Here is a 13,174-nt window from a genome sequence, read left to right on the forward strand (position 1 = left end):
ATGTATGTGAAGGACATGCCCCAAGTGCTCATATACCCTTTTCATGTTAATCACAGGCTTGAGTCACGCGGGAAATCACGTGGCTTGCACAAAGCCTCACTGGTAGAGATTTTCATTCCACAACGAAGTCCCGATTGTTGACGGTTAAAGAAAACCTTTCCAGGAAAGAACAGAAAAATCTCATCTTTTTGGGACAAGCCAGGGAAGACAAACATGAGAATGGGTGATCATGAGAGCTCTGAAAAAAGCGCAGCAAAAAACATCCAATGCCATTTGTGAGTCAAGGACACGAGCTTCACAAATGTGGGAAGGATGGAGACACGTGTGCCATGTCCCGCGTGGATGTGAAGCGGTTTCCGGAGCTCAGGGAAGGGCCCGACAGGCCAGCCCGTCTTCCGGCCGAAGGGCAGCGAGCAAGAGGGTGGAGTGAGGCATGGATGCAGTGGAGAGAAAGGAAGACGGGGTTCCAGCCACGATGGCTTCAAAGCTGGGTCTCTAGGCAGGGTCAAGGCACAGCTCCCACACTGTGGGACGAATGGGGCGTCTCTATCTACGGTGCTAGAGACACTGACAGCACGTAGGGCAGAAGTTGCTCCCAAAACGTGTTCCAGAGAATCTCAGCGGCACGACTTTCAACAGGCACCCCACAGCGATCATGTATTCTGTGTTCAGATAACGACGGGAGTTTCTGGTTAAACAAGGTGAATGAGATCTCCTTAGTACAGGACTTCTCAAAATCTTAGATAGGAGAACGTATGTGGCAAATTCAAAAAAAGGGATCTATTTTGCGGCGTTTCTCGAGCTAATGTGCCGACAGAACCTCATCGGCGGGAGGCACGCAGCGTGATTGGGATGCCCCAGAGCACAGAGAAAAGATGCTCCATGAGGATGGTCTACCCCAGTGTTGGACAGTGGTCCCCAAATTATAGTGTACCTCAGAATCTCCTTGAGGGCTAATGAAAACACAGATTCCTGGGCCCTACCTGCCCCCCACCATGAGTTTCGGACTGGGGTGAGCCTGAGAATCTGCACTTCTAACAAGTTCCCAGGTGGTCCTGATGCTGCTGGTTAAGGAATCCCATTTTGAGAACTACCTCTTTAATGCATTCCTTAGTCATATGGGGGCTTCCTAAAAGGATATTTCTTCTCAGAAATGACGAACAACAAAGGCAGAAAGGATACATTAGGGAGGGTCCAAAGATGGAAAAAAAAAAAAACAAACTTAAGAAAAATGGCAGATGTCTTCTAATTCTGATGTTGCATTTAGATCCACCTTATTTATTTCACTTTGATAGATGGAAAGGCTTTTAATTTCAGATTCCTCAACCTGCCTTGAATTACTGTTACTTAACCAACTGTCTTGGTTCCCTTATTAGACTGCAAGTTTCTCAAGGTCAAGGATTGGGTCTTGGTTAGTTTTTATCTCCTGAGATGCCTCTCACAAGGGTCTGTAGAGGAACAGTTTGCGTTCTGAGCCAAATTCCTTTGTTTTCCTCTCACGTTAACTAGAAAATTTCGGGCCAAACCGCAACTCCAAATTCTCTCCCCCTTTGGCAAATAAATTTATACATTCTTTAAGAAAATATTAATTCTGCAAACTCCAAGTGCGAGTCAATGAGCACCACAACAGACTCCCAGGAAGGAAGTTAAAGAGTTCTGAAAGCCCAGCTTCAGGTTTGGTGTTTGCTCAGAGTTAAAGTAGCACAGACACCAGGGCCACCCAAGACTCATGGTGAGGAAGGTCTCACCCACACCCACTGGTCAAACTCTGCAGGCAGAGGAAAGAAAGAGGGGTAAGATGGGGGTCCCCGTGGGGAAGAAGGGAAGGAAAAGGAATCAGAAACAGGAGGAGGAAACCCCTCTTGGTTCAGATGACACATCAAGGTGGAAATCACTTATCAGTTTGTCCTGAGGATACTGCTAAGTGGCTTTCCAAATAAATCCACACATTTTCCCCTTTCTTTCCTTCCTTTCCTGGACACTGTCAAATCTGTAGCTACCTTCCTCTCTGCATCTTTATAGAGGTGGCCTACAATGACTCATTCCTGAAAGGTCAGCCTCTCTTTAGGAAACAGGGTGGCACCTCATCCCTTACAGAAAGGGGTCGCCTACGCGCATGTGCGGGCCCACAGCGCAGGCGCCCGCGAGACCATCCCCACTGATCCAGAGAAATGCTCTAGGTGCCCTGGTTCCCTCTATGAAATCTCAGGGCACATCCTGACACAGTAGCTTTCTAGAGGAGTGCAGAAATAAACCATGGGTCTGTGCACCTAGCATTTGAAAAAGCATCAGGCTGGGGGTCAAGTCAAACAACTTGACGGGCATTTAAATTCAGGTAAAAGGAACAGGAGGCAGAATATATTTAATGACAGGCAACAGCCCCTTCAGATGCACAGAAGCACATCGCAAAGATGATACTTACAAATGAAATGTAACCATTTAACTTTACCACTCTATAATGAATTCCTTACACTACAATAATTTGCTGTAAAAAATAAATATATGTGTACCAGATGTCTGCTCTGCTCTAGGCAGGTCTAAAATGGATTTATAATCAGACAGCCTCATCTTGCTTGTTATGATCAACAAAACCGTCTAATTTTTTTGATTCAAATCAACCCTGGAACTTCTGGATACTGATCCTTTGAAGCCTCAAAGCGAACCTTCTGGTTTCTTATCAGGGAGGCTGGACTTTAAGAAGGGAAAACCGCGCTCTAGGACCTCACTGCGGAAATCGGAAGCTGTAATTCACAGCACGCTGGGTCGTGGCCGGGCTCTGGCTCGGGGGGCCACAGCACACGCTGAGCACGCCTTTACGTTCTGGGGATGTGCCTGCTCCCTTCCTCCAGGTCACATGTCACAGGGCAGTGGAAAGAGATAAACTATCTGTGGGACTCAATGGCTGCCACCCAGGAGACCGATAACCAAGGTGCCCAGTATGATACCCTAACCTGAACGTGTGTGCAACCTGGATGGACAGAAGCCCGGAGAACGCATGTCAAAACAGCACAGTTTTCTGCCCTGGGGACCTTCAGGGCTCCTCTGGGGGCGGGCTGTTGCTCTGTTCTGAAGGAGTCACGTGAATGGGCTGTGGTGGTGCTCCCTGACAGGGGCTGAGGGGTGCTCTGGCGTTCTGTGGGAGTTACATCTCTGTGCTGTCCACCTGCATCCAACACCTGCCCTCCTGCTCAGGTACACCCTGCACCCTTACTGGCTCGATTCACTTCTCACTGGTGCTGCGGAGCCCGAGGGCAAGGCTCTCCCTCTATACACTGCTGTTTTCTCTTCCTTCCGGAGACCTTGCCCAGCCTTGCACACGCAAGTGCTCAAGAAGTCGTTTCTCCTGGATGAAGGACCCTAAGTGACTGGCCACACTTGTTCTTTCTCTTTCCACACTGCCCCGCGACACCAGGAGGTAACCGGGGCACGTGTGCACACGACCACACAGGAAAGGGAAGGGTTCCTTGAGGACGAATGGGATTTTGGCTGGCTGAAGCTGGACAGAACCAAATCCGGGGAGTCCTAACCTGTTCCAACTTGCTGGAAATACCTGGTTCTGGGTTTCGGTGGTGCTGGTATCCCCGGGGCTCCAGGTGGACTGGCCCTGTGGCCCCAGCATGGCTGCCCAGTGGTTCTAGGTGCTGGTGGTGCTTACTGGCACCAGAAGTGTCCCTGGAGCCCTAGGTCTGTCCACGATTCCAGGTGGCACTGGCATCATGGTGGAGATTCTAGAGCTTGGCATTTCCATTGGGATCAAACCAGTTCTAGCTGGCTCAAAGTGGTTGTGAATGGTTCAACCAGATGAAAGTCGTTCTTGCTGGATCAAAACAGGCTTGCTCCTTTTAAATCTTGATAAGGCAGATGCCAATCGGTCATGACTGGCTCAAGCCTGTTTAAACACTGGGCTAGCTACCTCGTTATGGTTAGATTTGATCCAACGGCTCCCTGAGCCTGGAGCAAACCAGTTCAATCTAGCCTGAGCAGGGTCAGCTGGCTCAAAAGCAGGAGGCTGAGTCTGAACCACGCCTGTAACACCAAGTGTTCAAGTCATTGACTGCGACGTGCGTGAAAATCCAGGGATAAAGCTCTCGTGCTGGAGAGGTGATGCTCAAAATGACATCGTTCCTCGTGCTACCAGCTTTCCAAAGTTTATGATCATATGTGCTTTTTCTTAAGACTGGCCATTGAGAACACCCCAAGTATACAACATTTATCCAAAAGGACTCAGGCACACCTTTTTTCTGTTGGCAGGTACACCATCCCAATCCGCTCTCCCCTACACTTGGGACTAGATATGCATGAGGTATGGGGGAGACCACCGTGGACGGCTCAGGCTGCCGCACCCACCCCCGGCACCCCCTTACCTTGATCCTGCTCACGGCTTCCTGGGCCTGCATCATGCGCACGTTTTTGGAGGGAGTTTTGTCTGAGAGCAGCTGGGTGGAGCCAAGGTAATTGGCAGCAAAAATGATCCCATCGATCAAGTCTTCGGGGTCACAGGGTCCGGGAACTGGAACACACAGAGCCGCAGGGGTGAGTGAAGCCACCCTGGGGTGGGCCCCACAAATCGCTGACTGCACAAGCACCCTCCCCGACCACTCAGTGCCAACACAGGTGGCCCCCGCGGTGGAGACCCTGAGCAGGTGCATCACCCTGCCAGTCCAAGGCACCTCTCCGGGTCTGCCTTCACTCACACCTTGTTTTCAAAGGGAAGAAAGAATCTCTTCTTCATCCACTTTGCCCAGGCCATTTACTGGGAGAAATGATGTGTTTATTTAAATATGAAACATACAACTCAGTGACAAAGGATGTTGTTTTTCCTGTTAGACTGGGAGCCCTTTGGGGACAAAAGACCATGTCATGTTCTTCTTTGGCTCGCGTGTCTAATCAGTGCCTGTCACCCAGGGGGCATCAAATAAATGTTTGCCAGAGAAATGGTTAGGTGAGCAGGAGGCCGCTTTATTAGAAAACCTCATTTTAAAGCGCCACGTTCGCATCTCTCCCTTCCACTTTATGCATAATGGGGAAAACAAATCTTACCAATCGGAAAAATGGGCATTTGTTTGAGAAGGTCTGGATCCCTAGAATGGCCTCTGACCCCAGCTCTGTGACGCAGATGACATTACCCTGAGTCCCCTGAGGTCAACCTTGCTGCCTTACAGGCTGTGGTGTCCCCGGCTTGCATCCACACACGGGTCAATTCCAAGGAAAATCAGAATTTTCTGTTCTCACTGACCAGCCTTTTAAATTAAACCTTACTTTTAACATATTTAAAATGGGGGCATCTGATTCTAACCATCATCACCTGCAAACCCTACTTGAGATTAAAACATGTCTGGGACTAATAAATGACTTGGGAACAGATGCACAAAGAAAGGCGTTTTAATTCTGCAGTGAAAAACATATGTATTTTCTTTGGCTTGAATGCCATATTTGGGGAGATTAAAATATACATTTTTAACCTACTGTTAAAACCCCAGGCTCTTAAATTAGATAACTGGCAAAGGAAACAATTTGCTTTTTCCTTTTGGAAAGCTAATCTGAAATGATTTTTATTTTTATCCCTCAACATCGAGCTCATCTTGAGCTTAACCAGCTGCTTCCCATGGATAAGCTACTTATCAGAGTTCAGTCTTAAAACAATCTTATCGTTTTCCTAAAGCCAAGGTGGTGGCTGACACAAAGAAATTAACAGCATTTTAGGAAAGGCCTTCACCAAGCATCTGCGTAGTCAATAAATAAGGAAACGTGTTGTTTGCCATATTCTCCATCTTTCCAAGAAAGGCTTCTGGCGAGTGATACTCAGCCAAACTGGCCTCAACAATGTGCCAGTGGTTCACCTTCTTCTCCAAGGTCACAGACGTCCCGTGCTGAAACTTTCATAGAGGTGAGAAGGATTCAGGGTATTGGCCACATACAGTTTTAGTTGTCCAGCCGGGAAGCGCTACTCTAACTAAAATAATACATGGACGGGTTTGGAACCTACATTACACTTTGTAAAAAAGTAAAAGATCATCAGTCTCCTATCATAAATTCCCGTGCGGGGTTTACAGTGTTAAACACAATCATGTTTGCCCAAACAGGTTGAGCAAAAAGATCTCATCTGGGATAGTAACTTTTAAAAACCTTCCATTTATTTTGTGAAAATAATGAATGTTAAAAGAAAGATAAAGAATTAACCACGTACTTCTCTATGGGCCTTCCAGGATTCTATGTTCATCTCTGAGTTAGCGCTATTCCCCGAAGAGGGTCTCTCGTCAACCATGGTGACTGTGGATATGCGGGTAGGTTTGAAAGCAATCCAAACAATACTTAAATGACTACATAAATGCCGACCAGTCAAGAGACAGTTACACTGGACCTAAATAAACTATGCATTTGAGATATGATCTTACGCCACTGATCCTCCAGGGATTTTGAGGATAATCAAATGTCACTGTTGCTAGATCATACCCTGGGAAAAAAAGCCGTTATGTTCGTAATTTCATTTTAGAATTTTTTTTTTTTAAGTTAAAAAAAATTCACATTATACTGGTCCTAAGTCAAAGAACTGCAGGTTTCGTTTCGGCCTTCTGGAACGTGTTTGTCCTTTCAGGGAGGCCTCCGTGTTGCTCACATGTTATGTCCTCACGCCTTCGTGAATGCTGGGAGAGCATCGCTGAAGAAAAATGGAATTTCCAAACTTCCAAAAACTCCCCGAGGAGTACTCATGGAATTCTTGGGCCTCACAAAAATGGCACGAATAATTTACAGGTTACTCAAGAAAGAAACCTGAGTGAAACAAACCTATGAGCTTGACCGAGGCTGCAGGACTGCAGGGTCATAAAGGTCTAAGGATACTGGTAATTCATTCTCACACTGACTATTCATTCATGGGATCCAAGGGCCAGACAGAGCTGCACGGTGGTGTTCTGGGTGGTTTCTAGTCCCCAGAAAATCCTTTTTCAAGAAAATGTCAACCTACCCTACCTGAAAAACTAACCTCCATCCTCTCTGGTAGAGGGTCGTGGCACCTCTAGCTAATGAGCACCTTTGTGTGGACGAGGCATAGGCACTCCGTTTGTGGGGCCCGACCTCAAGCTGGGCTGCCCTGCGTGGGCCAAGTTCTGACCCCACTAGGCCTCCTGAACGGGTGCCCTTGAGCAGTGAATCACCTGCACAACCATACGTGGCCACCCTACACAGAATACCATTTACCTGGAGAGCTGTGGAATCAGACTGCCAGCTCACAGCCTGGCTCTGAAACTTGCTAACTGTGTGATTTTGGGAAAGGCACTCACCTCGGCTTGAGTAAAAATGCCTCAGTCCTCTCCTGTGTAACATGGGGGTGTGAAGTCCACTTCACAAGATAGATGTGAGGATTCAATAAGTTATTACATGAAGACCGTGTATCTGGCACAGAGTACACGCTTGATAAATGTTACTACACTTAACTCATCCAAGCAAGAGATGAGAATTATTGGGAAAGTCTTTTTTTTTTTTTTTCCTTCCCTAAATTTAGAGGACCAAAAGTCTCCTTTAAACTTCATTCCCAGTTGAGTGGTCCTTGATGGATGTAAGAGGTGTCCTGGACTAGAGGAGAGGAGATTTGGATTCAGATGGAGTATGACCGTTTCTAAGCTGGAAACAGCCCTCAGCCTCCATGCACCCTCTCTTGGGTTCTCAGGGACAGAATCAGCAAAGGTGAGGAGGGAGGTAAGGAATCTTTGACAGGCTCACGGCTGTTTTCTTTTAGTTTAAAATTCTCTGATCATGAAGACTGTGAATAAGTGCTTCTGTGGCCTTTCTTCCCCACTATGGTCTTACCGCCCAGTGCTTCAAATACCCAAAATGCTAGAAGATTCATGCACGACTCAGTACTCAATTACTTCCTTTTCAGCTCTTACCTTCAACGTAGGTTGGGAATGAAGCCAAGCTTTTTCTTGACTGTAATCAAGACAAAGAGGTTTCAGAAAGGGCAAAGCGTGATGAAAAATGCATTAACACAACTTTATCCATGCAACATGAAAAATAAATAGATCACCAATGACAGATATTAATCAGGTGTCGACCGTTTTTGGTTATTACGGAGAGAAAGGTGTGAAAAGACACACACACTTCTTATTAGAGGTTACCCAAAGCCCAGAACATCCATTCATATTTTAGGTAACCTGAAAATCTCACATTCCACAATTAGATGTCCATCCGCTTAAAAAGTTTCTAAGTGAAAAACTGTTAGATGAGTAAAAGCACCAACAATGTGATTATATGTTGAAATCAAGAATTCTCTTGGAGAATTTTATTTCCCTTCAGGTCTTTGCTTCAGTCATCTCTCACTGTGCTAAAAATGTTTGCCAGAGTTTTCCTCTCCTCCTTTTGTCTCTTGTTGGTTTAAAAATTCCATCATGTAAGTGATTAGTATATGTTACCTTAACATAAGAACATAAACAAAGGAGTGAATTGAAAACTGTGGAATTTCTTACACTAAGTAACACCTCACAGCAAGGGTCTTCCAGCAGCATCGTTGGGCTGTGGGCATGATTGGCTAGAAACCTTCTAGAACCTGACTGGAAGGCAGTTTCAATGCTAGGTTGCAGAGGAACAATACTTACCATTTGGTTCCTCCCGTAACTGAGTGGCACAGAGAACTCTGAGTGGCCTAAGAGTAGGAAGTTCATTCCCGCTCTCGCCACAGAATTTGTAGCTGATGTGTTGGGGGCAGGGTGATGTGAGCATTGCAGGAGAGTGGAGGGCCACTGTCAAAAACAAGACTCCTTCAAACGAGCAAAAAGGAGGGTCTGCAAGGCCCAGGGCTGTCCTCAGAAAGCCTAAAGATTTTCATGGCTAAGAGTCTAGTGGGTATGTCATTTCAATCTGTTATGTTGTAGAAAAAGGGTATCTTATACAGCATAGCTGCTCAATGGGTTGACCTGGGTTGATGGTAAACTCTGGGGTGCCTGGCGGCTGGGAGAGGTAGGGCCTAAAAGAGGGGGGACATCAGGGGAACAGCTCTGTCTTGTAGTGCCTTTGTAGCAAAGGGATGACTAATTAATACCTGCACAACACTCTAAAAATAGTAGTGTTAACTGTTCTATAAAAAAAAAGGGGGGGGGGGAGGCAAACACACCCAGGCTTAAGACTCTGTTTCAATTCAAGACAATGACAAGAATTCAACACAAATCACACAACATAGCACACAAGGCAACCTGTCAGTAAACCTTCAGGAATGTGCCCGCGGGGATGAAATGGCTCGTCACACCGAAGACGGTGGGTTTCTTATTTCAGAAGGGATAACCTTTAAGGAAACTACAAATACAAGTCCACTGGGAATGAAAGGTCATTGGCTCCTTTTGTCCCTTGCTGGTTTAAAAATTCCATCATGTAAGTGATTAGTATATGTTACCTTAACATAAGAACATAAACAAAGGAGTGAATTCAAAACTGTGGAATTTCTTACACTAAGTAACACCTCACAGCAAGGGTCTTCCAGCAGCATTGTTGGGCTATGGGCATGATTGGCTAGAAACCTTCTAGAACCTGACTGGATGGCAGTTTAAATGCTAGATTGCAGAGGAACCTCTGCATTTATGGAAACCTGCACCCCAAGGAAAGGTAAGATAGGTGGACAGGAAGAAAGAGAACTACAATTTCAACTTCAATGGTGCTTGACGTTGGTTTTACTTTTTCGCTGATCCAAGTGAGAAGAAAGGGCCAGTTGAGGGGCGATAGTCAGGTCTAATTCTGGCTAAAAACAACAAAAACTGTGTAACTTCGCGGTATATAGATGGGAGCCAGTCTTCACAAAGACTAAAGATCTTAAAATTAGTATTTCCCAACCACCTTCCTCGTCCTTGCCCTCAACAGCAAGGGGCCTGGGGTAGAGAGGGTTTACTTTGTTTAATCAAAATGGGTTGGCCTCCAGGTACATCCAAGAAGCCAACTCAGACTTTCTTGGCCTATTAGGATACTTTTCTGAATGTTCACTTCAAGGACAGTCCCCAGATTTTAGCAGAAGCTACGAAAGAATTACTTGAGTCTATAGTTCTAAAAGCTGCCGTTTTTATTTAGAGCCACAACGGAGGGCATTTGGTACATTTACTTATTCTCTATTCATAAGCTCATGACTGGCTTTCTTTAGTCTCTGGGGTAGTAAGTTTTTTACGAAAAGAGTTTTGAGAAATGAAAGAATCTCTAATTATTGCACACAAAGAGGATTTTCATCATTATTTCTAAGGATATGCAGAAACATGTGCCAAGTCCTGTAGGAACCGAGAAATAACACATTTGCCTTGCTTATTATATCTGATGAATAATCAAATGCTGAATATTCAGATGTCTGATTAGCCCTTTGTTTCCTCACATGTGGACAGAGATGAACATGAGTTGATCCTTCACATTCAAGAATTAATAAAGCCACAGTCAAGAAGATGAAAGGCCAAAGTCCTTGGGATTTTGCAGGAGACACTAAACCATGTGCAGAGCCAGGAGACCCGACGACTGGAGTCATGACATACAAGTTACCTTGTCCACGCAGCGTGTGGCCTGCGGGCACTTTTTGCCCCAAGGGCAGAAGACCCTGGCATTCAGACCCTGGGCCCACAGGAGCTCTGGATTCACAGCCTGCCCTGACCCCTTGTGGGCCCTAGACCTTGGGTAAGTCACTGAGCTTCTATGCTGCCTCAACCACAGTGTGAGGACAGTGAGTCCTACACCTCACAGAATTACTGTAAGGATTAAATGAGATACGATCTATGATTTGCTTGGCCCGATGCCTGACCACTGTAAATGCTCGAGAAATGGCCGCTTTTTATTAGTTATGATCACTGTGGCCTTGATTCTTTTCTTCTTGTTTCTTGTTCTCGCCCATCCATGTACTATGAACAAAGGATAAGGCAGAGCTGTGGATCTAGGGTCCGGAGAAACAGTGACCTAGTTACCCTCCGCTCCCATGAGGTAGGGTCTGAGGACAAGACCAGAGGAGGACAAAGCGTATTTCAAATTTAAATTTTAATGTTGGTGTGATTTCAGAGAAGGTCTCCTTATGTTCGTTTGGGTTAACGTACGCAGGTTATTAAAAAATCTACTTCTCCCTGTGTGAATAGTTAATGGCCAACGTGTGTGTACTCAGTGATGCCTCAAGGGTAAATTTTAACGAAGACTCCCTTTAGAAGTGACCTGCCACTCTCTGTGAAATGGAAACCGCTTCCTTTTGTCGCATTTAACGTAATATGCTTAACAAAAGGGAGGAAAAGGAGACCAGTCGTTGACTATATGGTTTACCTCTTTCGTGCACAGCCTCGGCACTGGCTGGGCTGGAGTGAGCTGAACCCACCTGGAGACCACATAGGCACAGGCCCACAGTTACCCGAGGCCACTTCATAAATAGCTGGGGTGGCACTTGGCTGCGGGTCAAAGGACAACAGTGTGGGAAAAGGCAGCGCCCCCCCTCCAGGAGGAACACCTGCCCTTTTACTACCTTGCTTGGAAGCATCACTTAGTAGGGCGACCACACGACTTACTGTCGGAGAGGGACACTTCTGGGCTGTGCTCTCTAGGAGTCCTTAGCCACACACGACTATTTAATTAAGTTGGAATAAAACGCAAAATTCGGTTCCTCAGTCCCAACAGCCACATTTCAAGAGCTTCCTAGGTGCACGTGGCTAGGGACCACCATATAGGATAGCACAGAACTGAGCATTTCCACCAATGCAGAAAGTTCTCTTGGATAGGGAAGAGTGGAGGGGCGCCTGGGTGGCTCAGTCGGTGAAGCGTCTGACTCGAGCTCAGGTCATGATCTCATGGCCTGTGAGTTCGAGCCCCACGTCGGGCTCTGTGCTGACAGCTCAGAGCCTGGAGCCTGCTTTGGATTCCGTGTCTCCCTCTCTCTCTGCCCCTCCTCCGTTCACACCCTCTCTCCCTCTCAAACATAAACATTAACATTTTTTTTTAAAAAAAGAAAGGGAGAGGGGTGCTCACTAGCTGCACTGCTTGCACAACAGCTGTGGACTGGAAACCACCCCAGGTAAACCAGGACCAGTGGTCATCCTGATGTCATGAGAGATATTTCACTTGGGCCTGAAATAAACGGGGACTTAAGAAACCAGTCCATTTCCCAAACCGAGGTTTGTAACACCCCGAGGAAGGATGCTGCTACACAGAGGAGCTCTTCCCCTCCAGTTTCTGGCACTGTCCTGGAGAACTTTCTGGAATGATGGAAATTCTGTGTCATCTCCCCTGTCCGATGCAATAGCCACAAGCGACATGCGGCTACTGAGCACTTGACCTGTGGCCAGCGTGCCTGAGAAGGTGCACTTCTGTGTCATTTATTAATCAAAATAGACACCTGTGGCCGGTAGCTACCAGGCTGGACGGTGCGGCCTTCAATCACCGAACTCCAGGCTGGAGAGGAGAAATCCGCATTTCTCTCCCGCGAGGGGAATTTGGGGGATTTGGGCAGGAAGCTGAAGAAAGCTCACACCAGAAGAGTAAGACAACACACGGGCCGGTGGCTTCTGGAACAAAACGGCACCCTACCTCTTTATTCGAGGAGGCCTCCGCGGGGTCGCTGGGGTGAAGGGGTATGCTCGAAGACTCTGCCCCCAGGGGAGGGGAACTGCCAGGAGACGGGGACTGGAACACAGCAAGGGAAGGACACAGTGAGAATTGGGGGGGTAAGGGAACACCCGGCCGGGGCGGGGGCCAGAGGACAAGGCCCCACAGAACCGAACAAACGCTTCCTCAGTGACAAAACTTTCTTGCAGAGAAGCTACCAACAGTACATAAAAGGCCTGCGTTTTTCGAGCTCTCTTTTATTTCTGTTCATGTTTTTCATTTTAGAGGTGGGGAGGGGCAGAGGGAGAGACAGAATCTTACACAGATGCCACGCTCAATGCAGAGCCTGACGCAGGGTCCCAAGACCCTGGGATCATGACCTGAGCCAAAATCAAAAGTCAGACACTCGACCGCCTGAGGCACCCAAGCGCCCCTTGAGCTCTTTTAGATTCCCACCATATTTTCTTGTTTCGTTTATGTTTATTTATTTTTGAGAGAGACAGACAGAGAGACAGAGCATGAGCAGAGAGGGGCAGAGAGAGAGGAGACACAGAATCCGAAGCAGGCTCCAGGTTCTGAGCGGCCAGCACAGAGCCCGACGCGGGGCTCGAACTCACAGATTGCGAGATCATGACCTGAGCCG

The 13,174-nt window shown here is 47.0% G+C and overlaps 1 protein-coding gene across 7 annotated transcripts in view; it reads right to left on the reverse strand.

Annotated features, from left to right (window-relative positions):
- Positions 1-13,174, reverse strand: part of APBA1 (amyloid beta precursor protein binding family A member 1) — a 207,955-nt gene that overhangs the window by 26,705 nt on the left and 168,076 nt on the right. For 5 of the 7 annotated variants that reach the window (XM_045469802.1, XM_045469798.1, XM_045469801.1 and 2 more), the window contains exons 3-5: positions 12,514-12,609; positions 7,887-7,926; positions 4,365-4,510 (exon numbers count right to left, since the gene is read on the reverse strand). In XM_045469802.1, the coding sequence (XP_045325758.1) occupies positions 4,365-4,510; positions 7,887-7,926; positions 12,514-12,609 (282 nt within the window). The remainder of the gene's footprint in view (positions 1-4,364; positions 4,511-7,886; positions 7,927-12,513; positions 12,610-13,174) is intronic. The other 2 variants (XM_045469804.1, XM_045469803.1) reach the window with 1 other exon arrangement.

Source organism: Leopardus geoffroyi, chromosome D4, assembly GCF_018350155.1.
Source record: "Leopardus geoffroyi isolate Oge1 chromosome D4, O.geoffroyi_Oge1_pat1.0, whole genome shotgun sequence".
NCBI lineage: Eukaryota > Metazoa > Chordata > Mammalia > Carnivora > Felidae > Leopardus > Leopardus geoffroyi.